At 45.9% G+C, this 24,865-nt stretch overlaps 1 protein-coding gene across 1 annotated transcript in view; it reads right to left on the reverse strand.

Moving 5' to 3' along the window:
• Nucleotides 1–24,865, reverse strand: part of LOC144769223 (echinoidin-like) — a 213,835-nt gene that overhangs the window by 2,629 nt on the left and 186,341 nt on the right. Inside the window, exon 6 of the mRNA XM_078653269.1 lies at nt 21,236–21,311. Coding sequence (XP_078509395.1) covers nt 21,236–21,311 — 76 coding nt within the window. The remainder of the gene's footprint in view (nt 1–21,235; nt 21,312–24,865) is intronic.

The raw sequence follows: 24,865 nt of genomic DNA on the forward strand, positions 1-24,865 counted from the left end.
TCCTTACTTCAGGGACAGGGGTGCTGCTCCTGCTACTAGGGGTATCTGTGTCCCCAACAACTTCTGCTCCTGTGGTGGCTGACTGGTTTGTCAGCAGTACTTCAAGTGCTGTAGTGACTCTCCCCATCCCCCGGGAGAGATCAGTACAGCAGTGCACCAGCCCCTCCTGCATCGCAACTGAACGGCGACACATCAGTGAAGTCGCAGTTGCAAGTTGGCGCATTCCCCTTGTCTGCTGGTGCATACGATGGCTCTCCCTGCGCCTTTGTGCACGGTCCTCTCGTAGTTACTCACACAGTGTCATCACACACTGAGACATGTCCCTGACTCCATCTGCCATGTCCCTCATGCTGTCTGCCATTAATGCTATTCCCTTGTTCATGTCTGTGAAATCAGTGTTCAAAAGGCGCATTTGTCTGTGCACTGCACTTATTCCTTTTGCCTGCAGGCGCTGCACCTTGACCATTGTGGTCTCAAGGCCTTGGAAGACATCCGCATCACGGCCACTGACGTTTGACTCCTGGACCCTACGACGTCTTGTTCCACCGGATCGCCTGACAGGAGTGGATGAATTACATGGTGCACTTCCTGCCATTGGCTGTCTTGACTCCTCACACTCCCTTTCCTCATCGGAGGATGTTTGTAGGATCCTTTGCGGGGGACCCTCATGCCTCACGGGCCTGCAGATGTCTGAGACATCTGTGTCTGCTGGTGTGTGTGTTTGTTGTGACTCATCTTGTGGTGAGTCAAGGAGCACTGGAGATGCTTCAAGGTGCATGGTGTCGTCTGCCTCTGGTGTCTCAGCTGCTTGTGTGCAGGGTGCTGTAGGTCTTTCAGTGCTGGGCCCTGCAACCCTGCCTTCTTGCTCACTCCTATCCCTTTGGGGATGTGTCTTCTCCCTCACCTGCAGTGACTTGCGTGATGTCTCCCCTGTGGACAGATATGGACAGTGTCTTAGTGGTGCTTTCACCGTGTAAATCACTATTAAATAACATTAATATTTCACTATTTCCTGCTCCTCCCATGTCTCTGATTGTATTGTTTGGCATGCCTGTCAACATTTCATGTAGACTGCTCATATGGCTATTCTTATGACTACCACTCACAAAATGCATTGCAGGTGAATACTGAAGTCAGTACTGGATTTCCTCAACTCATAGCCACATTGGGGGAGGGACACAGGCAGGGGGTGTGGGATGATGGACATGTCCCTTACCTTTCTTAGCTGCAGCTCGGGCTGAGCTGTCTGCATCACCAATCCCCACAACGCACTTTGGCTCCAGTGTGAACTCCACTAGCTCTTCCAGGTCTGTGAGAGCAGGTGCCCTGTTCTTCCCTCCTCCTGTGGCATTGGCCTCCTTGCTTCTTGCAGACAGTTTTTTCTTGGTAACAATCCTTAGATCGTACCATCGCTTCTTGAGATCGTCCACTTCCTTGGTGGTCACTCCTATAGCGTGTACTTTGGTCTGGATCCCCAGCCAGGTGTTCCTCTTGACAGCCTCTGGTACCTGCAGGGACTGCTTCCCAAAGATTTTTGGGTAGTGCTTGACGACCTCCTCCACCAGCACCTGAAGTTCACCAGTGCTGAACTTCATCTTCCTCTTCCTCTCTGCACCTTCCCTCTGAGAGTCTTGGGGATCCATTTGTATGTCCTGCAGGGCTCTGCTTCACACCAGCCTGTCTCTGTGCAACTGCTCTCCTGTGTGATCAGGTACACTGCACCTGCATGGGTGTGGCCACTTCCTGGTTGTGGGGTGGGGTGGATGCACAGGATTGGTCTATTGCTCTGTTGGTTGGCTGAGGGGCGGGGTGGAGGCACGTGATTGGTTGATACATCAACTGCCTGATATTTTGTATCCCCGTCTCGGTATTTACCGATTCGGTATTTACCGATTCGGTAACTACCGATTCGGTAGATTCAATGCATTCCTATGGGCAAAATTATTTCAATTCAATTCAATTCCTCTGCTGCGCAGCACAGCCCTCAGCCCATCAGAACAGCTGCTGTTTGACGCATCCTCATGCAAGGCCAGCCACAGTTGGAGCTTTGTACTGTTTGGTGCTAATGTTACCAAAACCTCTAAAATTGCATACATCTTGCTCCACTGACTGAATTATTTATAACATTTTGGTCTATTTTTTTAAGTGATAGTCCTGTATGAAGGGCTATATATATACTTTACACTTCTCCTCTAAGTTAAACCTGACTTCTTTGTGGCATGCTACTGGAGGGTTGAGCACATGTTAATTTGTGGTGTGCTTGTGACTTCACCCTGGCAAGGATTGTGGTTGCTGCTTAGGTAGGTTCAGACCCCCCTCAATCAGTAACACAATTTCTTTTATTGGTGATCAGCAGTACGGATTTGGACATGTGTACGTGCAATGCCATACAGTGATTTATTTGTTAGAATGAAAATCTCAGATAAATAATCTGAGACCGTTTCAAGTTTTTAAAAATGTTCTTGATTGGCCTTATGCTTTTTACAAATGTACCCTTACTCTAACTGATGTTTGTGCCTAGAATCACACCTGTCAGAATAGATTTTGACCTTGCAATCCTGGATGCACACACCAAAGCTGAACTGAATGAGTTCTAGCGGGAGAGGGGACTTCCAGCCAAGAGCAAAAGGTACTGAGTGCTTGGGTGGAAGTCCACTAGCTAAAGCAGCGGATGATAAATGAGGTAGAAGAGCAGATGGAAGACCTGGGCACAGGTCCTGAAATAGAGCACCAAGCATAGGGAGACGACTCAGTCCCTGCCTAGGAACGTCCTCCCAGAGAAGAAGGTACCCTGGCTGTAAAGCTTGTCCCCAGAGGTGTTGTTAGACAGGAAGGCAGAGAGGGAGATTAGGCTGTAGATAACCCAGCTTAAGATATAGAGAAGAAACTGGCCATGGAGGCCAGAGAGAAGAAAGCTGAGGCTAAGGGAGCCTTGGCAAGAGAAAATGCAGATGTCGAAAGTACCATGAAGGAGAGGAGAATGGCCGTTGAGCTAAGTTGCAGAGAGCTGGACATAAGAGCCAAGCAAGTGACTCCAGTATTAATGGTGGTAGTATCCCTCAGTACCCTCTGGAGACAGTAGGATCCACATTCCTCGCCCCACGCCATGCACATATTTCGCATCAATGATGCGTAGTGATATTATCAATGGTGTCATAGAAGATGTTATGAGTGATTTATCATGTGGGGTAATTACTAGTTTATGATGAGGGGGCAAGGTATAGTTACCCTAGGATATGAGTTAGAGGTACTATAGAGTTTAAAATGTTACATTTCCACTCAAATCATCACCTAACTATAGCGTTACCTTAACCTTCATTTTTTTCAGTACATTTCCTGGGCTTTTCAATGCAAAGTAATATTTCTGTTACTATGCATAAAGCGCTGCATGGGGGGTTGGCCACAGGGCATGGCCTGCAACCTGGCCCTGTGTCTAACCCTCTCCAGTCAGCCTACACGACCCAGTGCACAGGCTTTAGATGTGAGCAGCAGGGGTTTGGCTGCTGGGACTGGTTTGTGTATCAGGCTTTGTGTTCAAACCCCATCAGGAAGCCAACACCACACTGAGCATGGCCAGGCCATTACCATTCCTCTCCCCATACAATTTTTAGCACTGGGAACCCCTTTGCTAGAGGAATTAATTTTAAATGGAGGGGGTGTGTTGACCTTTTGCCCATTCAACTTTGGTCACTGGGGACCCTCTTACCTGAATGATTATTTTTAAGTTGAGAGGGAATGTGGCCCTCCTCACAGGCCACTTTGGGCCTGGGGTCCCCATCCCCTGGTACCAAAATCTATTTCTAAAGGGCAGACATGTGCCTCCCCTGTGTCTTACCCTCTGCAGTCAGCCTACATGACCCTGTGCACAGGCTTTAGATGTGAGCAGCAGGGGTCAGCTGCTGGGACTGGTTTGTGTGTCAGGCTTTGTGTTCAAACCCCAGCAGGAAGCCAACACCACTCTGAGCATGGCCAGGCCAATACCATTCCTCTCCCCATGCAGTTTTGAGCACTGGGTACCCCTTTCCTATAGAACTTAATTTTAAGTGAAGGGGGTGTGTTGACCTTTTGCCCATTCAACTTTTGTCAATGGGGACCCCCTTACCCGACAGATTGTTTTTAAGTTGTAAAGGGCAGACATGTGCCTCCCCGTACCAAGTTTCAAGGGGCCCCATGACCCCAACCCCGATAATCTTTAAGGTTTTAAGGGCACACAGCCCACTCCCCATGCCCATAGAGACTAAACATCATAATAAAAGGGGAAGCAGCCACTTAGCCTCCCTCACTGAGTATTAGTAGGCTCCAGGGACCCCATCCCCCAGGGCCAATTAACATATTAACGAAGAGGTAGGCTACAATAAGCCTTTTTTGGCCCTGGGGATCCCATCCCCCATGGCCTGATTTAACTGTCAGTGGGTGTCCCTTTGCTCACACGGGGAACCTACCAAGCAGCATGTTGGGGTCAATGAGAAAGGCCCTGGTCCGGTGTGGCCCTAGCCAACTCCCTATATGGTGTGGGATACAGCATTGGTCCCACCTGGCCAGAGCTGCTGTCTTTGCATGCTTCCTCTGGGTGGCAGCAATATCTGTTTCCCTGCCCACAAGAGTGCAATCCACTAGAAGTCTGCTCCGATCCTGCTGATGCAGGTAGGGAATGAATGCTTCCTTCTGCTATTGGGAGATATAAAAATACCAGGGAAACTATATCCCTGGTGTGAGCTGACCTCGGGGTGGGGTCCCCAGGACCATTTTGGCGTTGAAGAGTGGGTCCACACGGCCTCTTAGAAGCTTGGGAGGGGAGCCATGAACTCCATCCCTCTAAAAAGAAAATGCAACCCCTCCACTGGTCTTTTGACCACGTCAATATGTAATTTTCTTTTATAATTTTTTTTATTGTCTTATCAAACTGCACAATACAACAGTGCTTTGAAAATGATATGTACTTCGCTCCATGATGCGGTATCTCTCAAAACAATCCCACAACAACGCCCTCCCCGCCATACCCTATCAGTGCTATGCCTGAGTGATACATAACAATAAGTGTAGCAACCCTGTATCTGTTAATCCGAGGGTGCATTTCCCATTGTTCTTGATCCATTTTTCCTTGCTCAGTGGGTCAAATTCCACCTTAAGTCTGAGAGTGTTCTATTGTCTCTGGCCTTGCGCCACACTAACTTCACCCCTGCCCATCCTCCACGAGGTGGTCTTCCTTCGTCACATTCTCTTTTGCACTCTGAGAAGTTGATATTACATTAGCAGGGCCCATATATCCGTAGGCCTAGATAGTAGTGGGAGCAGTTCAGCATAACACAGTGATTGTTCCTGCCATGTTGTCAAGTCTTTTACCCATTCTTTAAACTTAGTGGCCCACCCTCTTCCCCACTTACATGCAAGTTTGCTTTTTGCTATAAGGAACCCTAATGCCAAAAACTTTTTATGCATTGTATTAGTCTCCTGGATGTAACCTAGCAGTGCTATATGCGGGGCTGGTTGTATTCATGCTCCTTTCGTGCTAGAAATGCCCTCGAACACCTGTGTCCAATAGTCTAGTACCTGTGTGCACTGCCATGCCAGGTGATAAAAGACTGCGTCCTCCCTCCTACATCTGGCACATCTGTCATCTTCTCGCAGCTTGAATTTATGGAGTTTGGCGGGTGTATAATAAAGTCTGTGCACATACTTCTAGTGTATAATCCTCAGCAGGCTATTGGCTGTGAGGGCTGCTGTTTGTGCGCAATGAACTCCCACTGCTCGTCCTTCAGAGGCGTTTCTAGATCCCCATTCCACTCCGATCTAGCTTTAAGGGCGCCTCGTTGTGTAGCGGTCTGGACATGTTTGTATAACAGTGAAATTACACACTTATGGGGCCCGGCTGTAAAAGTGCATGTAGCGGCTGAAATGTCAACGGTTCTAGGGGGTATGTTGGGGTAGCAGCCCGTAAACTCTGGCAGAGCCTGGTGTACATAAAGAGCTCCATGGCAGTGGGGTCATGTGTATCAAAAAACTGTTCCTAAGTCCGAGATGTACCTGCCAAATAAAGATCCCCCCACACTTTATATTATAACTGGTGTAACATTCTCTTACATAGTCCCTCAGATGTGACTTGTAACTCTGGGTGCTGGCTCAGAGGTATTTTGGGGGGAATACATCATTGGTGCTTTGAGTTTAGCAGCTATCTTTCTCCAAGCTATGGTGGTGCATTCAACTGTAGATGGGTCGCGCATCCAGTTCCCACTTGGTGTAAACAAGTATGCCGAGGGTGGGGTAGGGTTCATGTAACCATCTTCTATTGCTAAATGTGGCATGAAGGGGGGGTGGAACCAAAACACAGCAAATTGTGCCTGCGAGCAGTAATAGTAGTTTTCAAAATTAGGGACCTCAAACTCCCCTTGGGAGTAAGGTAGCATCAGTGTGGCAAAGCTGAGTCTCGCTTGTCGCCCCCATCACCCCAGATCAGGCGAGTCACCTCTGTTGTTAGTTTTTTTTAAAAGAACCGCCTGGGGTGATACAGTATATTAACTAATAGGTAAACCATTTTAACCAGTGATATGCGCCCAGCCATGGAAAGTGGTAATGTGAGCCATCTAGTGATAGTATCAGTCACCCTTTCTATTGTGGTGCCATAGTTGCTGCGCAACAACTCGCCTTTATCTCTAGTGACATTTATTCCTAAGTATTTAACGCTGGCACTTTTCCAGGCTAAAGGATAATCTAGCTGATGCGATTCAGTCTCGTCCGTTAAGGGAAATACCGCTGATTTGGCCCAATTAATCTGTAAGCCAGAGATAGCTCCGAATCTAGTTATTTCCCTAAGCACTGGGTTTGAGTTTGAGTTTCAAATATTTATATAGCGCACTTTCACCAGGGGTTTCATGGCGCTGCAGCAGGCAGGTCCCTAGTACGGGAGCCGCGGGGATATGAAAGGAGAAGAGGGAACAGAGGCAGCTAAAAAATTATTTTAAAGATTTTAGCAAATAAGTGAGCTTTGAGTTTTTTTCGAAACTGGGGGTAGACAGTTATAGATCTGAGCTCCAAAGGCAAGGAATTCCACAGAACCGGGGCAAGGGTCGCAAACTTCGATCCTCCCCATTTTTTCCTCCTAAAGCGAGGAACTGACAATAAGGATTGTGTGGATGAGCGTAGCTCCCTGGTTGGAACATAGGGAACGAGCTCCGATGAGATAAAAGCCGGGGCCGCGCCCAGCCGAGCTTGAAAGATGATAGAAGCAAGCTTGAACTGGACGCGTTCGCGGACAGGGAGCCAGTGCAGGGATTTGAGGAGGGGTGTTACGTGATGGAATTTAGGGAGATTAAACACCAACCGTGCCGCCTGGTTCTGGATCAATTGCAAACGCCTTAAACTATATGCAGGTATACCTGCGTATAAGGCGTTGCCGTAATCCAGGCGGGAAATTACCATCGCCAATATGATCAATTTCAAGGCATCGAAGGAAAAAAATCGGGATACCTTACGGATGGTGCGTAGGGACAGAAAGGAAGAGGACACCACAGAGCTAACCTGGGAGTGAAGGGTAAGCTGGGAGTTGAGTTTAATGCCCAGGGTTTTAAGAGAGACAGAAGGGACCGGGGGAGAACCTAAGGAGGGGGGCCAAAACAGTGGGGACCAGGGACTGGAGCAACCACCTGTCAAAACCAGCTCGGTCTTATCTGGGTTAAGTTTCAGGTGGTTGTAGTTCATCCAGTCCCGGATAAAGATCATAATGGACTGAAAATTAGAAATGGAAGCAGAGGAAGAAGACAGATTGAAAACAAGTTGGAGGTCATCCGCATAATTGTATACGTTGACCTCCATTTGCTGCAAGGAAAAAATAAGAGGGGCAATGTAGAGGTTAAACAAAAGAGGTGAGAGGGAGGAACCTTGGGGGACCCCGCACTGAACTTTCCGGAAGTCCGCAGAAAAACCACCCAGGCGAACAGCCTGTGTGCGGTCCCTCAGGAAGGAGGATAACCACACCAGGGCGGTGCCCCCGATCCCCGCCGCCCTGACACGGGAAAGCAAGATGGTGTGGTCGACCGCGGCTGAGAGATCGAGGAGGACCAAAGCCTGGGCTTGATTGGTATCCATACCCTCCCTGAGGTTGTCAAGGACCGAGAGTACTACGGACTCAGTGGAATGTGCGGGGCGGAAGCCAGCCTGGCGGGGAGCCAAGACCCCATACTCCTCCACAAAAGTGCTTAGGGACCTGGTGACATGGCGCTCCAGCACTTTAGCCAAGAATGGCAGGAGAGAGATGGGGCGATAATTGGCAGGGACCGAAGGGTCCGCGCCAGGCTTTTTTAAGATGGGAACAATAACAGCTGTTTTCAGTAAATTGGTTACAACCCCCTGGGAAAGAGAGCTATAGAGGAAATGGAGGGGGGGGTCAGGACAAACTGAATAGATGTGACGAAGAATGTGAGCGGGGTAAGTGTCCAGCGGGGAACCGGATTTAACAAGGGGAATTATAGGGAGCAGGGATTCCCTAGTAAGAAGAGGGAAAGCGTCAAGCTGTCCCTTGGATGGAGGGCACTGAGGGTCAACAAAAGCCGGGGAAGGTGGGGGAATGTTGGCTTTGATGATGATGATTTTATCTAGAAGAAAGTTATTTAAAGAATGACAAAGATCCTGGGAAGGGGAGGGCTTAAGAGATGTTCTATCAGAGAATGCCAAATTATGTACAATCGAGAAGATCTCCCTCGGCTGGTTTTCAGCTGCGAGAATCTTCGAAGAGAAATAGGCAGTTTTTGCGGCCAAAATAGCCTTCTTATATTGAGACAAAATAGTGGTGTAGTCAGATCTAAGAACAGGGCAATAGTTCCTCCTCCAGGCACGCTCAGCTCGGCGTACCGCTAGCTTGGTGGTCTTAAGATCCTCGTTGAACCATAAGTTGGCATCCTTCTCCCGCCGAGAAGACACTCGCTTCAGCGGGGCCATAAGGTCACATTCCGAGGAAAGCCAGTGTTTGATGGCATTGACCTGGGAGAAGGTAGATAGGCCGTGTAGGCTAGGACAGGAAGCAACTAACAGGGAGGATAGATTGTCCAGGTTCACTCGGCTCCATGAGTGGGCCCAAACATTCTTGGGGAGCGGAGGCCTGGTAGTAGAGTTAATGGGGAGGGTAAACGAGATCAAATGGTGATCTGACCAGGTGCAGGGCGAAATGGACAGGGAGTCTACTGGACAGTTCAGAGACCAAATCTGATCCAGGATGTGTCCTTTAACGTGAGTGGGGGAATGTACTAGTGACACAAAATTGAGGGAGTGAAGTGTGTCTGAAAACTCTCTTGAAGATGGGCATTCCACCGAATCTGAAGGCCAAAAATTAAAGTCTCCCAGTACTAGAATGGAAGAATTATTGACCGTAAGTGTAGCCAACACATCCTGAAAATCAGGTAGGAACAGTAGGGGTGACTGGGGAGGGCGGTAAATAAGAACACAGGTAAGAGGGGGAGTAATGGATGTTGTTCGAATTGCAAGGTACTCGGTAGTGGCAATATCTGGCAAAGATAGAAGTTGGAACGGAAGATCGGACCGGGTAATGACGGCAACGCCACCCCCAGTCCTGCCAGCAGGGCGATCTGCACATAGTGCATAGTACGGAGCAGGGAGAGTGGCCAGTAAAGCAGGAAGAGAGTCGTCACTGAACCAAGTCTCCGTTAAAAAAAGGAGATCAGGTGCATAAAGGTCCAGCAGCACCGACAGTTCGTGTGAATGAGCCACTGCCGACCTGGTGTTAAGATAATAGGCCGAGAGAGTCCTTGGTGGAGCTGGGCTAACTTCCTCCCTTGGGGAGTCGGAGATGATAGGGGGAGCAAGAGAACGGGGAGGCGGCATGGGAGGGAGCAGGTCAAGGTTGGATAGGCGTGAGCGCGTTGAGGTGGGCAAAGGCCACAAGCCATGAAAGCTGCGCAGTTGGAAGGATGTATAGGTGATGATTTGAGCAGAATGACATGCCCCGTGCCCCGGTCGGCCGCGGACGGGCGCAGACGGGCTTAACTCAGGCGCAACTCCGGCGCGCCTTTGTCGCGCCCGCTGCGCTCGTCCGCTGCGCTGACACATAGGACACTCCTAAATGGATTAAGATTGTCTCAGGGGTTTATGATATCTAAGGTCATTTCATCAGCATAGAGTGATATTATGAGTTGCCTTGAAGGGTATACCAACTCTTTATGACGCTGTCTTCTTTTTGCAGCAAGGGGTTCTATTGCCAAAGCGAACAGGATGGGGGAGAGGGGGCAGCCCTGTCTCGTGCCTCTGGTAATGGCAAAACTGTTGGATCTAGCCCCGTTTAATAACACTGTGGCTATCGGCTGGGTATACGAAAGTTCCACCCAGCCCAAGAATGCAGGGGGAAGAGCTATATATTTCAGGGTACCTATTAGATAGCCCCACTCCACCGAATCAAATGCCTTAGTGACATGGAGGAACACCGTCACCGCCGAGCTATTGGGGTCTATGTCTTGGAGCACAGCCAGCAATGTTAGGAGGTTATGCGATGTAGCTCGGTTGGGGATGAACCCCGACTGATGCGGTAGGGCCAGTCTCTCAATTAGAAGATTTAGGCCCGTAAGGCTGCGTTAACGTCCCCCTTCTTTCCCTTGTTAGCCAGGTCTCTCTCCAGCTGTTTGATGTCTTTCTCCATCGGCCAAGCTCCCCCGATGTCTTTTAGTACCCTTCCCCCATAGCAATTCACCACCCCTTGACTGTGACTTTAAAAGCCTCCCGGACTGTAGTGAGGTTCAGGACAGAGTGGACATTTTGTGCAAAAAAAACGTGTATTTCCTGTTCTAGATCTGACTTGAAAACTGAGTCAAGTAGGTGGGCTGGGATAAGTCTCCATTGTGCAAACGGTTCCTGCTCAATTGGGGGGTACAATATCAATTTGACCGGCAAGTGTTCCAAATATGTATATGCCATGTGTGTGAACTTGTCTACCCAATGTGCCATTCCCACTGAAACAAATATATAATCCAGTCTAGCCCACGTGTAGCCCATGCGTAGTTAACAGCAGAGTGATGCGTTCCTTCTTTTTCTGCCAGGTGCTTATAGCGCCACGTGTCTTGGAGATAGTTGGTGGCGACCAAATCTGCTAGCAATTTGTGTGATGCCGTGTAGTGTAGGGCTGTGGGTTGAGATCTACCCAACTGTGGGATCATAGTCATGTTGAAATCTCCTCCCCATATCACGTATGTGAATCCAATAGTCTGGATCCTATCTCAGAGTTCAGCTAGGTTATGCAGGTTGTTCCCATTGGGGCCATAATAATTTTCAATTGTGATGTCATGCGATGCCAGTCGACCCCACATCAAGCAAAACCTGCCCTGTGAGTCTATCTCTGTCTCTCCCATTGCAAAGGCTGTGGATCGCCTAATGAGTATAGCCACCCCTCTAGAATACGTTGAATAAGATGAGAAGCAGCAATGCACGGCCCATCGAGCTGCGAAGAGGGGCTTTTCTGCAGGATTAAGGTGCGTCTCCTGCAGCAAAGCAATGTCAAAGTAATGCCTCTCAAGATAGCCTATGACCTGCCTCTTCTTCCGTGGGTTATTCAACCCCCAGACATTCCATGATACGATTGATATTCTGTTCGTTGTAGTCATTATATCTGGATTGCCTGTCCTTTCGGTCCTATTCGGATTGCTAATGGTTGTTCTGCGACATGAGGATTAACACATAGTATTACCACTGATATTCAACGGCAAGGACCCCCCCACCTCCTCCCACACTGATATCCCCAACATGTTGGGCATTAGTTCCCCCCTCGTCAAACTCAAATGAAGTATACCCAATATAACATACAAAAAGCACTACCGGGGATCTCCCTCCTAGGGCATTTGCTAGGGGCCCACGACCTGCCTTCTCCACTCCCTGTTTGCACCCACTTGCTACAGGACCTTTACAAACCCGTAGCACTCATGGGAGGACGGTGAGTGTCCGAGCAGGTACATTATGAGTCTCATCAGTCCATTCATAGTTCATCTGGTGATGTTGCCATTTTCACAGATGTTAATAGTGGCGGTCTCGCAAGCCAGTCTGTCCTTGTAGTGGTTGGCATCGTTTTCAGTTTGGGACGGATGTGGGCAATTGGGATCTCACCATGGTATCATTCTCTGTAGGTACCATCCGACGGTGTCGCTTAAGGTATTCCTCCGCTGGTTGTGGGTTCTGAAAAAAGTGTTGCTTACCAAGCTGCATAATACGGAGTTTGGCAGGATAGAGCATTGCATATGTAATGCCTTGTGCCTGGAATTTCTTCCTCACCGCTGCATATTTGCGCCTCGCTTCCTGCACGTTTTTTGTAAAATCTGGATAGAAAGCAAGAGTGGCATTTTCATATTGGACTTGCTTCTTCTCTCTGGCCAGGCGCAGGACTATGTCATGATCTCGGTAATTTAAGAATCGTACTTTCACTGGATGTGGGGGTGCTCCCGGGGGAGGATGCCCCGACAGGGACTTATGTGCTCTTTCAATCGTAAGATGTGCGGAAAAGGACTCCCTGCCAAAGAGATCAATCAATAGTTTTTCAATGAAGTCCTCCATATGGCCCATGTTGGTGGGCTCCGCCAGGACCAAAATGCAAACATATTCCGTTGAGACCGGGCTTTCAAGTCTTCATTCTTATCGGCGGTGATTTTAAGAAGCTTGTCCATATGCAAGATCTGTCCCTTGGTCCCCACGGCCTCCTCCTTCAAGTCCGAAACTTGAATCTCCGCCTCTTTAATCCTCCGGTCATGTTGATCAACTTATGCACCACAGAGTCCAGTCGTGCATTCATTGTGTCCATTTTCGCATCAATTGAGGTCAGGCTGGATTTCCTACTGAGCAGGAGTGCCTTCCAGTCTTCCTCCTGGCCTTCAGTGTTTTGTGTCTCAAAAGGTATCTTAGACTGTTTTGTGTCCGTCCTGTCCATGGTGTTCACTAGGTGACCTCCGAGCAGACGCTTGTAGGGACGTAATATAGCTTTGCCGTTTCACAGTGCGGTTTCCCCTCGGCTGCCTGGTAATGTCTTAAGATGGCCACCGCCTTAACTGTTCTCGGTGGGTTGCCGGAGCGGACAAGCTGTTCAGCCTTAGCCTCGGTGTTTGGGGCCTACAATCAGCCAGCCCAAGCGCTCTACGCATAGATCGGCCTGAATTATCCTGATCACTCCTCTGCAATGAGCTTTTTAATCCATAAGAACACTCCAGTTAGTTGTGAACAAAATGGCGTCCTCCGTACAGCAATGCGCTAGCCACTGCAGACCCGCTGGTGTAACACTGTCAGCTGCCTGTAGAGTGTGCAGCAGTACCCCTTTGGTATCTCTGGGGGCCCACTATCATGCCTCTATCTGAGTACTCTCTCTGTGCGGCTTTACAAGCTCTTATGCGCCCACATCCACTGGTGATTACTCTCCCTCACTCATGCCGCCCAGGCTGCCAGCCAAGCTGCATCCCCCTGGGGAGCAACCCGTATCTCCAAATCACCTGCGCACCTCCTTCACAATGTGATTGGCGGGCCGGCCATCCGCTCTTTCAGTGGTGCCTCACCATAATGCTGTTAATCTTTATGACCAACAGGGTGCCTGAATTCCGTCTGCCACCTTCTGCACCACTACAGCTCCTCCAATCCGGTCTGGCCTGTGACTGCCCACACAGCCGCGGTCTCACTTAGGTGCCCCTGCCACGCTTCTGTCTCTGTGCGCCAGCACAACTCTGGGCGCCATTATGCCAAGCTCTCTGCCAAGTTGCGTTGAACTCCGCTGCAGGTCACACTATGCCCGCACGCTCTTCAGTTGTTCCACCGCTGATTTTACGGCATTTGGGGTTCAAGAGACCTCTCAGGATGGGACTGAATGTTTTTTGCCCGCCCGACTGGCGACCATCTTGGTTGCGCGCCACCTAGCGCCCCCACACAAATATGTATTTTTCACAATCACAGGAGTCTGCACATTTTTTGGTTACGTTATGCTGAGGATTCTTATTTTTGGCCCCTGGTGGGGTCTGTCTGGGACCTCATCACCAGGCCTGGGTTTCAGGGTATCCTACCCGCCCCTATGTATTTTTGGGGATACAGGAGTTACAAGTCCTAAGATGGCTACAAGCCCCATCCTTGTTGTTGTGTTGGCAGCCAATCAAATCTCAGGTGGCCATCTCTCGGGTCTTCAGATCCTCTACAGCATGAAATATACAGAGTTTGCAGTGATCCGTCAAGCGGGGGTCGAGAAAAAGGGGGTCCCTATTCATTTTACTGTAAGAAATGTAGGCGCTGCAACAGCCCAAACTGTTGAGCTGATTTACTCCTGATTTGACAAAAAACACTTGGTCCAGAAAAAGTGTGTTTTGTGTTTTGGTGTACATCCATTCAGTAGTTTTGGAGAAGTTTAGGTTAAAAACAAAATTGTATTTTTCACATTGCAGAGTATCCATAGAGCAGACTGATCTCCAAGTGAGATTTGATTGTCTGCCACCAGCTCAATCAGCAAGTGGTGGCAGCCATCTTATGACTTGGAATTTGTTTTGAGTCATAAAAGAGGTAAACTGAAACATAAGGGGGCAGGTTAGGATGAGCATGACCCCTGGAGGCATGGTGGTGCAGTCCCAGAGGGCCTCGGAATGGGCCTGAAACTTTTTTTATATTGTTTTGCTGTGAATTTGTGGAGGATGCATGAATCCACAACATTATTTTTTTTAAAAGAAACACGTCACCTGTGCTTCTTTTTAGAATTTTCCATGGTGGGGGGGCAACAATATTGAATTTTTCTGGGGAGGGGCGCTTTTGGTCCCATATACTCAGACCTGGAATGGGGTCCCCAGGGCTCAAAGTATTTTTTCCGTGGAGGGGTACATGCAGCTCCCTCCTTGAGCCTCAAAAGGCCACAAGGACCTCAACCCCTGGAGTAACCTTACATCTTATGTCCAGGGGAGTCTACCTGAGGATGCAGCTGATCCCTGACCTACAACGGGGTAGACAGGAACATATATGTCCACTTGGCAGGAGCATTTTCAGAACTCCAGCCAAATGGGAGCAAACAATACTCTGATCGCAGCTCGAAAATACTCCTTCCGGCTGGTAGCAGACTTTTGAACTGTACAAGAACACCCCCTTTGAGCAGAGTGTAGGGCCTCTGGGGCTGGGGCTCCTGGGCCCCAAATGGTTAATGGAGGGGAGATCACAGCCCTTCCTATTTAGAAAAAAACACCCTGAGAGATGCAGTCCCTAGGTGCTAATAAAGCTCAGGGAGGGAGGGCACATGGCCGTCCTCTACTTAAATAATTTTCCTGGGGTTCCAAAGGGTGAATAAGGCTCAGGGGGCCGGAATATTTGACTTAACTATACATTACTTTAACCTTTGGTGAAATGTTTAAAATAAAAAAAACAGCCCTGTTCCCCAGGGCCAGGATTGACTCAGATAGGGGGGAATGTGGCTCCATTTCCTTTTAAAGTACATAGGGCCCCATGGGCTGTGGTCCCCAGTGCCTAATGAGGCTCAGGTAGTGGTGCCAAGCACCCCACTCACCTTACAAAAAGTACTCAAGGGGATGAGGTTCCTAGGGACAGGCCCTGGGGCCACCCCACCACACCTGGTGGAAGGTCGTGCAAAGCATGTGGTTGGCTGCTAGCAAGGGATGGCTGCAGAGCCAGATCCTCTGGCCAACCCGGGTTTAATATGATCAAATGCTCTGCACAGTGTGGGGTTGACTGCCTTTAGTGGGATTGGCCACAGGGGGATGGCCTGCATGATTTGATGAGCCCCCCAGTGTGGGTTTGGATGCGTGCAAGGGGTTGGCTGTAGAATCTGGCCGCAGGTTTTGGATTTACACATGGTAATTCAATATTACTTTACATGAAACTAGAAATTCAATGGAAAAAACAAAGGTAAAGTAACAGTAACAACGTAACTTTTTAATACAAAAAACACTGAAATTGATCAGTTATAGTTACAGTAATTTCAAGTAGCTACAACTCATTCCCTTGCCATGCACTGCTAATTACCACACTTATCCCATCACTCATGACATTTTCTATGACATCACTGCAATATTTACAATGACACTATTGAATTGGGACATCCGCCATTTTAGAGAGGTGAGTTACTCACCATACACTCTACTATGTACACTCGTCATTTGGGAGAGAAGCCTGGAAAGATAGGCCTGTCCACCCACACACTCTACTATGCACACACATCATCTGAAAGAGAGGTCTGAAAAGAGAGGCCCGTCCCTCCAGTACCCTACTACGCACACTCGCCATCTGAGATAGGGGTCTGAAATGAGAGGCCAGTTCTTCCCTGCACCCTACTATGGACACCCATCACATAAGTCAAGGGTCTGAAAGTAGAGGCCAGTCTTTCCCTTTTTACTACTGTGCACACCTGTCATTTGATACAGGGGCCTGAAATGATAGATGTGTCACTTCCCACGCCTTACTATTCACACATGTTTTTCAAGAGAGACAACTCAGTGACGAGGCCATTCCCTGCTCACTCCCTATCATGCCCACCAATTAATTGAGGGAGAGGTCTTAAAGGAGAGGCCCCTTTCTCCCAATAACCCTACTGTGCACACCCATCATCTGACAGAGAGTTCTCTAACGAGAGGCCAGTCCATCCACACACAGTACCATGCACATCCATCATCTGATAGAGATGTCTGAAAGGATAGGCCACTTCCCACCTACACTCTACTATGTACACACGTGATCCAAGGGAGGGAGATCTCAGTGGAGAAGTCAGTCCCTACACACACCCTTCTATGCATACCTGTCATCCGAGTGAAAGTAGTTTGAAAGAAAAAGTTATTCCTCCTCACACTCTTGTAAGCTCAAACATTATGCCTGATAGGGTTTTAATTGGAGAGACTATTCCTTTCTGTAAACTACTATTTCCCTACAGTAATGTAGCGATCTCGCCAGAGTCTCCCAAAAGTAGAATACAAGCTTCAGGGAGTGTAGCTTGCTGCATGAGGTTTATTCAATCTCGCAAGTGTCTCAGGGGACTCACACAGAAAAAAACTAGGCATTCCACTAGGTGTTTTACGGTCCTCCAAGAGTCTTGTGAGATTGTATGGGGAGAAGTAGAAATAATAGGGCCTGGGGGAACCAATAGGTAATATTCTGATTACATATTTAAAGAAATGCTGTGCCTCTGCCTCAAGGTTGGCTGCAGATTCAGATATAGCTTGGATTGTCCTTGGTACTTTGAAGGAGAAGGACGTCTGTTTTAGTTGTGCTTAGCAGGTGTGACCTAATTTGGAACTGATAGAGATTGGTCTTTACAGCTGTATTTAAGAAACAGCTCCAAGTTCAGGTATTTAATAATATATTTTATGAAATGTATTGAAAAGTTACATAAGTACACTACTGTTGGTAAAGACTCCACACAAGGTTTACTTAGTGAAAAGCTGTTTTTAGAGGTGTGGTTTTTTCTAAATATATCTTTTAAGAAGTAGAAATTAGAATGTAGAATGATAGCAGCATGTATTGCATATTGTGTTACAAAATGAACTTTTCAATGTGTGTGTAGTTGTAAGTAAAAGAGGGAGTTTTTCTCAAATTATAATACAAATAATCTGCAATCTGTTAATATAAGCCCTAGTGTTTTTATGAATTTTACTGTATACATAACTTATCCCTATGAGATATTTGAGTGTTGATATTGCTATTCATAGTGTAAACCATCCTGATCACTGTTAGGATAGATTTTTCAAGAGGAATGTGTCACTTTATAAACTTTTTGTGAACTAGGTTTGATGGCATGTTATAAAATCAGGAGAAAGGAAGAACAAATTAGGGTATGCTAGATATAAATATGTGATTGTGAGTGAAAGATGTAGAAAAGTTAAGAGAATATTGTAATAAATCACTATTATGAATTATTTACTAGTATGTAAGTTTTACTTTTCTGGTTATGTTGTCTTTTTGTTGGAAAGAAATGGCATACACGAATTTTGAAAAAGAAATATACCATGCCAAAAATTATATGGTGGACAAAACGAAAAGTTGTTCACTTTTCAGGAAACAGGAAAGAATAACTGCATGGAAAATCAGGAAAAAAAACTATTAATTGGATAAGGTATTATGTTCTTATTGCCAATCATTTCCTGTGCAGGTCAACCTGTCCTGAATGAAAAAAAAATGTCTTGCATAAGCAGCAGAAATAGAGCCTAATTAAGGGATCCATTAGGATGGTGGACCGACAAAGTCCGTCCGCCATCCTGTCCGGGGCAGGTACCGTCTGCAACAAGGGCGGAGGAACCGTGCCCCCAATTAGGATGCACCCGCCACAGTGGCGGGTGCATCACGCATTTTTAACATTGCGGCACACGGTGCTTAAAGCACTGGCCCTTGCAATGTGAAAAATGTTTGTTGTGCGTTTCACAGCACAACATGACATGCACCATCCTAATATGGCTGGCGGTGTCTGATACACACAAGGCGACCGCAGCGGAAAAGCGGAAGACGGTCTTCCCCTCCGCCACGGTCCCCTCCGCCATTGTAATATGGCAGGGGAAAGAAAGGTGGCGGACGGGCAAGGATGGCGGACGGATCGCCTCACCTGCATGGCGGTGGAGAACCGTCTGCCATCCTAATGGACCCCTAAGTGTAGTAGGATTATTGTGTTGTTCAGCAGGGAGTACCTGAGCAGGCACAGTGTATCCAGGTTAAAAAGCTGTGGATGCACACAAGTATTCTCCAGTTCAACAGCTCAAGCTAACTCAGTCCAAGCTATCCTTGGTAAATTCCTTTTAAAAAAATGTAAGCATGAAACATTTTGCTGAGACCTTTTTACCACCTGGCCTCATATTAGAAAATGCCTACCAAAGATTATTTGGCAGGCTGAGGTGGTTGAGGTGCTGCAACTACACCAAGCTGCTGAGGAAGACAGCATTATTATTTGAAGTAGATTGTTTTGTTAGTCTTACTTTTGTTTAAATAGTTTATGTATGGAGTTGTTGGAGATGTGTTATGTAATTCAATGATGTTGTTGTGATTAACATCTTTTAAAGTTACTACTGATTTGTTTACTTGATAGTTTTTATTGAATAAATATTATAACAGTATTGTAATGTTGATAAAAACTGCCACTTCCATCTTCACATGCATGTATACATCTATACTGTGCTATGCACAGCTTTTATGCTACGGAGAGATGGTAATGGAGAAGTAATTTATTTGAATACCCTAGTATGTTAACTTGTATTGCATCAGTGAATCTCAGTATAGAGAACAGTTTGTGTCTATACTGTTGCATAGAGACCCCTCATACAAGACAGGGCTTGGCACATAGGCTTCAACACAAAGCTATACGCTGTTGGAGATGTGATAGTGGAGAGGGGACTTCCTCTGCACGTGTTAATATATATGCTTGTGTGGGGGTTGTGGCTTTGGAGAGTAGTTTAAGCTGAAAGGTCGATCTCTAACTACACCCTACTATACATTCCTGTCCTCATGGGGAGATGTGTCAGTAAGAGCTGAGTGTGCCACTAATTCAAACATGCACACCAGTTGTTCAAGACCCAGTTCTCAGCAGAGAGGCTACTTCATTTTATTCTCTACTTTGGACATTCATCACCATAATGAAAGGTATGAGCAGAGAGAGCAGTCTCTAACCACAGTCGACTTTGCACATGTTTAGTTTGAGGAGATATCTGAATTGACCGGGTAGTGTGTGTCCATACCCTAGCTTCTATAGCTGGTATGTAAGATAGACTTCTCAGCATAGAGATCATTTCTTTCCACACCGCCCTTGTACATCTGTCATATTGGGAAGAGCTGTGATCAGAGGTTAGCCCCATTTCACACCCAAATGTGCACACCTATCATCCAAGAGACAGGTCACAGGAGAGGCTCAATAATCTCTCTACATTCTACTATGCAGACGCATCATACAAGAGAGATGTGGCAGCAAAAAAGTTAGTTCGGCCCCACAGCTTAGTAAGTGTACCTTTCAGCATGTAAAGATGTATGAGCAGAGAGGTATGTTTTTCTCATAGACTACTACAGACACCTCTAACTCCAGGGGAAGTTTTAGCGGGCAGGTCAAGGCCTTTATAAACAGTACCGTGTATCTCTGTTGTTCTAGGGAAAGATGTCAGCAGAGAGGCCACATATTACCCGCGCCATATTCCACATCCATATTGTCCTGGAGGTAGGTGGTAGTAGAGAAGACAATACTTCTGTACACTCTACTGTGCATGAATGTCATGCTGGAGAGAGGTGCCATTGGAAAGGTAAATCCATTCCTACATGCGAATATAGATGGTTATTGCCTTTGGGAGAGTTTTTGGTAGAGAGACCAGTACCTCGAAAACTTGCTATGCAATAGAGAGATCTTACATATGAGGTGAGTACTTTCTACACCCTACTATGCATACTGCTATGCCTGGGGAAAGATGCGAGTGGAGAGGTAGTATCTCCTTATACTATACTCTAAATACTGGTCACCTAGATACAAGGTCTTAGTGGAGAATCCAGTCCCACCACATATCCTCTATACAGAGTTGTTGCCCTTAGGAGTTCTGTGAGTGAGAACTCAGCCTCTTCTCAAACCCTACTATAAACTGCTGCTATACTGTAAAAAGCTTTTATTGGAGAGGCCATGTATCCCCTACACCCTACTAATGGGATAATAAGTAATAAGTACTGTAATGAAGGAAAGTATAAATTCATGTCCAAAACAATGTTAACTGATTCTCGTGGAATTGGGGGTGGAGAAAGTCTTTACCCTACGATACTCAGCTATTATGCATGCAATAGTGGTTAAATGTATGGACTCGTGAGACTCTTGCAAGTGCTGGAGTAATATTCAAGTGAGGGTAGGTGTTTTGGTTCACCTGTTCTTGCGAGAGTCTTGCAGATGTCAGTATCCCTAAAAAAAGGAATTAATACCATGAAACAATCACATAAAGCAATCACATAATGTTGGAATATGGTGGCTCTGACAACAGCCTTTTATGTAATTTGAGATTAGTGATGACATAAATGATCTCATTGAACATGTCATGAGTGATGTCATATATGAGGCCAAATGCAGTATATTTCAGAGGCTCAAGTTATTGTTAGTGCTGCTAAATATAACTGCTGAATTCCTGTGTTTGTTTATTTCAAAATGGTAATGTTGTCACCGAATATTTGTCCTACCTATAGGGTTACTTTAACCTTTGTTTAATAAAGGATACATCCATGGCTGTAGCACACATCAAAAAGTTTCAAATTCATTTACAATATTTTAAATACTGTATGAATAATGGAGTCTTACCGATTACTGAGGTAATATTTACAGACGTAATGGAGAAAAGTTCCTGTCAGACTGTAATCATTCCACCTAATGTGTCCTAGAACAGAGAGAAAATAGTGTTGTCTCATTGTTTCTGTTATATTTTCCTCATCATCTTTTAACATTTTCCATATTTATTTATTTCCAATATATATGAAGAGCTTTCAACAGATAGAGATATACAATTAGGCTTTAATGGATGAGCTCAGTGTCATTGTTTATTGGGTTTGGGTAGGTTTGGGTAGGTATCGATCTTCAAGGCTATAAAGATAGTGAGTAAACCATCTTTTTCTCCTTCTACTATTCTAAAGTTTTCAAGAGATGATATTACAACGTTTGGTGCATTATAATATTATGCTGAATACATGCCTATATTTTTATTTAATACTGTTTGTTTATATTTTCCGCATCAAAAGGTCAATAGAAAAGCAATAATGGCAAAATGATAAGAACCATTTACATATTATAATGTGTGGTAATTAAATATCAATGAAAACTTTGGGGTCCATTAGGATGACGGGCGGACTTTGCCCGCCCGTCATCCTATCGTAAATCGGGACTGCCCGCCATAAGGGCGGGGGTCCCGGGGGTGCCATTAGGATGTGCCCGCCACAGTGACGGGCACATCCTACATTTTCAGCATTGTGGCGGGCGGTGCTCTCTGCACCGCCCGCCACAATGCTGAAAATGCACTTTCACATTTTCATTTGCAAAGCGGCAGGCACCGCGCGGTGCCTGCCGCTTTGCAAATGACAATGCAGGAGGGTACCACAGGTTCCCCCTCATGTGCACCCCCCCACCTGTACTTCACTCTGGGGGCCCACAGGGGGCCCCCAGAGTGAAGACCGCATGCCTTTCAGTGGCGGCATTGCCGCCACGGAAAGGCATGGAAAAATGCCAATTGTAATATGGCTGGCGGTGTCTGATAGACACCGCCACCATGTTATCCCTTTTCCGCCCCGGCCGCAAGGCGACCGGGGCGGAAAACAGGCGGGCGGTGTTTCCCACCGCTGCGGTCCCCTCTGCCATCGTAATATATGGCGGGGGGGAATGCAGGGAAGGATGTCGGGCGGATTGCCTCCGCCAGGGTGGCGGTGGCCACCGCTACCCTGGCGGAGGCAATCCGCCTGACATCCTAATGGACCCCAAAGCATTTACATGTTCGGCAATTGCAAAACTACTACATTTGTTTTTCACTTGTTTGAGGCCTACACATCCCATAGGGTATATTTTTGGGGATTCCCTATTATATTTAATAAGCTGTAATTTATAAATGAAAGCAGGTAAAGATATTTAATGATACACCCTCTGTAATGGTAAAGTCGGATTTTCCATTACAATTATGAAAATGCCCCATGCCTCTCAAGGGTTTGCCCCATAATCAGTAGGGCTAGGCCATATATACTATGTAAATCAACTGAACAAATGCATATAATGATAATCTTTCAATCAATCATTTATCTTAAAGATCACACACTTGAGTTACTACTATCCTTTAAATTTATTCAGACAATATGTTTCAATTTTCAAGTTGTTTTATGAAATATTATTTTCATCAATATTCATCAATTTTTACACACTTTATCAAAAACCAATTACCGCACAATACACAGAGATAGACTCACAAAACATGCATCACTGAACAAATTACAATTAAAATAATCATTGCAATAAGAACAACTAAACAGTCATGTCTTTGTTCGTCTCTTTGGTTCTGTACAATTAAAGATTTAGATTAAACAATACAGGAATAATACTTGTAAACCTTGTAAAGTCCCATCCACGAAAAATATTAGACATTTTCTTTCTTTTATATGGACATACCACCAAACAGTGACCCTACTGAGCTCAAAATAGATTAATTCATATTTTGCAGTGGTATATTTTGCACAAAACACTTGTTTGGCTAAAGAAGGACTGTCAACACATTTTGAACCCTTCCAGGTATCCTTAAGGGTTCTCCTCAGTACTCAGCAAAAAAAAGAGCTGAAAAATAGTGAAATCACATTCTTTGTTAACACACATATTGTTCTTCACATTCATTCAATCTACTTTCATTCACACCACACCCAAACTACCTCTTTTTTCCTTTTTTTCTCCAAAGGTATTTGCAGGCTCCTAAATCACATAAACACAATACACTATTATCATATCTATATTTAGGCCAACTAAAGTTATTTCTACTGGATGATCATCAGGCCAAAGAATGGGAAACACCCATTAGGTAGGACTCATGTAGTGAATGTTGAACATTGCATTTTCAAATGGATTCGCAAATCAGGGAACTGCTAAAATCTAATAACTATAATTCACTTTAGAGATTTGTGAATTCTCTGGAGGGGGGCTCCAAAAAACTGTTCATTAACATAAAATGGGTACACAGTATATAACATCCTGATGATGCAGACAAATTATACACCACTGTAGAAATGAGATGTGCCTGGAGAAGCTATGTTTCAGAACAGTGTATCAAGAAATAAATACCCTAATAACATAAATGTCACCACTGTAAACGCAGCCAAAATAAGGGGTTCCAGAGTAGCAGGGAGAACAAACAGCCAAATAATACCCAAATACACCCACAGTATGGAGCGGGGAAAAGAGACTTTCCCAGGAAAGGTATAATTTGGTTAAGTCATAAAAAAAGTCATATAATATAAATGACTGCCAACAACCATCTATGTACAGCTGTTAATAACCTTAAGCCTTAAAGTCCTTGTTTATGAGCGTCTATAAATACATTTGTAAAACTACGCTCTCACAGAAATGTGTCAAGGACATGACACTTACCCACTTTTAATTTGGAGGGGTTTCAAAGGGTCACATCATCAATCTATGCGAACCATTTATAAATGATTTCCAAGGCTCACTGCATCAGTCGAAGTGAGCCACAACTAATTTGATGAGCAATATGGTCTGAGGACCAGGAGGGTACTGGGACCAACCTGCTTCCATTGCCGCCCGATTTGACTGCTCCTTCTACGTTGTTCTATGCAGCAGAAAATCAGTTTCATTAGTCTTTCACCAAAGGGGATTCTGACCTCCTGGAATTGTTTTCGGATACAGCCCACTGCCTGGTCCATTTCAGCAACTATGTCAGAATGTAGCAATCTTCACTTCAGCTTCGCCAAATGACAACCTCCTGGACATCTCATGCAGCCTTGCCTCTCAGAACTTTTTCTTCAAGAATTTGTTTGAGTCTGAAGGTAAGCGTTGATAGGTCCCAATACATTTCTTGTTTACAAAACACACTCCATTGCAGTCTGCCTTACCCTTTGACTTTTAACCTGTCACATGTGAACTAGATATCCCCATTTGGCGCGTAGATCACTTACAACTAAAAACACTAAAAACCTTATAAGTTCTTACCTGTAGTTCTACTGATTGGATTTTTGTCATTCTCAAATGAATTTATTAACATTTACTCTACTCTTCTAAATTAGTTTGGAAGTTTTCGGTGTTGTGTTTTCACTTTTATTGTTGTTTTTGTGCTGCATAAATACTTTACACATTGCCTCCAAAATATGCCTGACTGCCAGTTGTGCCAAGCTACTTGGTCTTAAGAGCATGCTATTTTAGTGACCTTTTTCGTTCACCTTGCACCTTGCTTGG

This window comes from Lissotriton helveticus, chromosome 1_1 (assembly GCF_964261635.1).
Source record: "Lissotriton helveticus chromosome 1_1, aLisHel1.1, whole genome shotgun sequence".
Classification (NCBI taxonomy): Eukaryota; Metazoa; Chordata; class Amphibia; order Caudata; family Salamandridae; genus Lissotriton; species Lissotriton helveticus.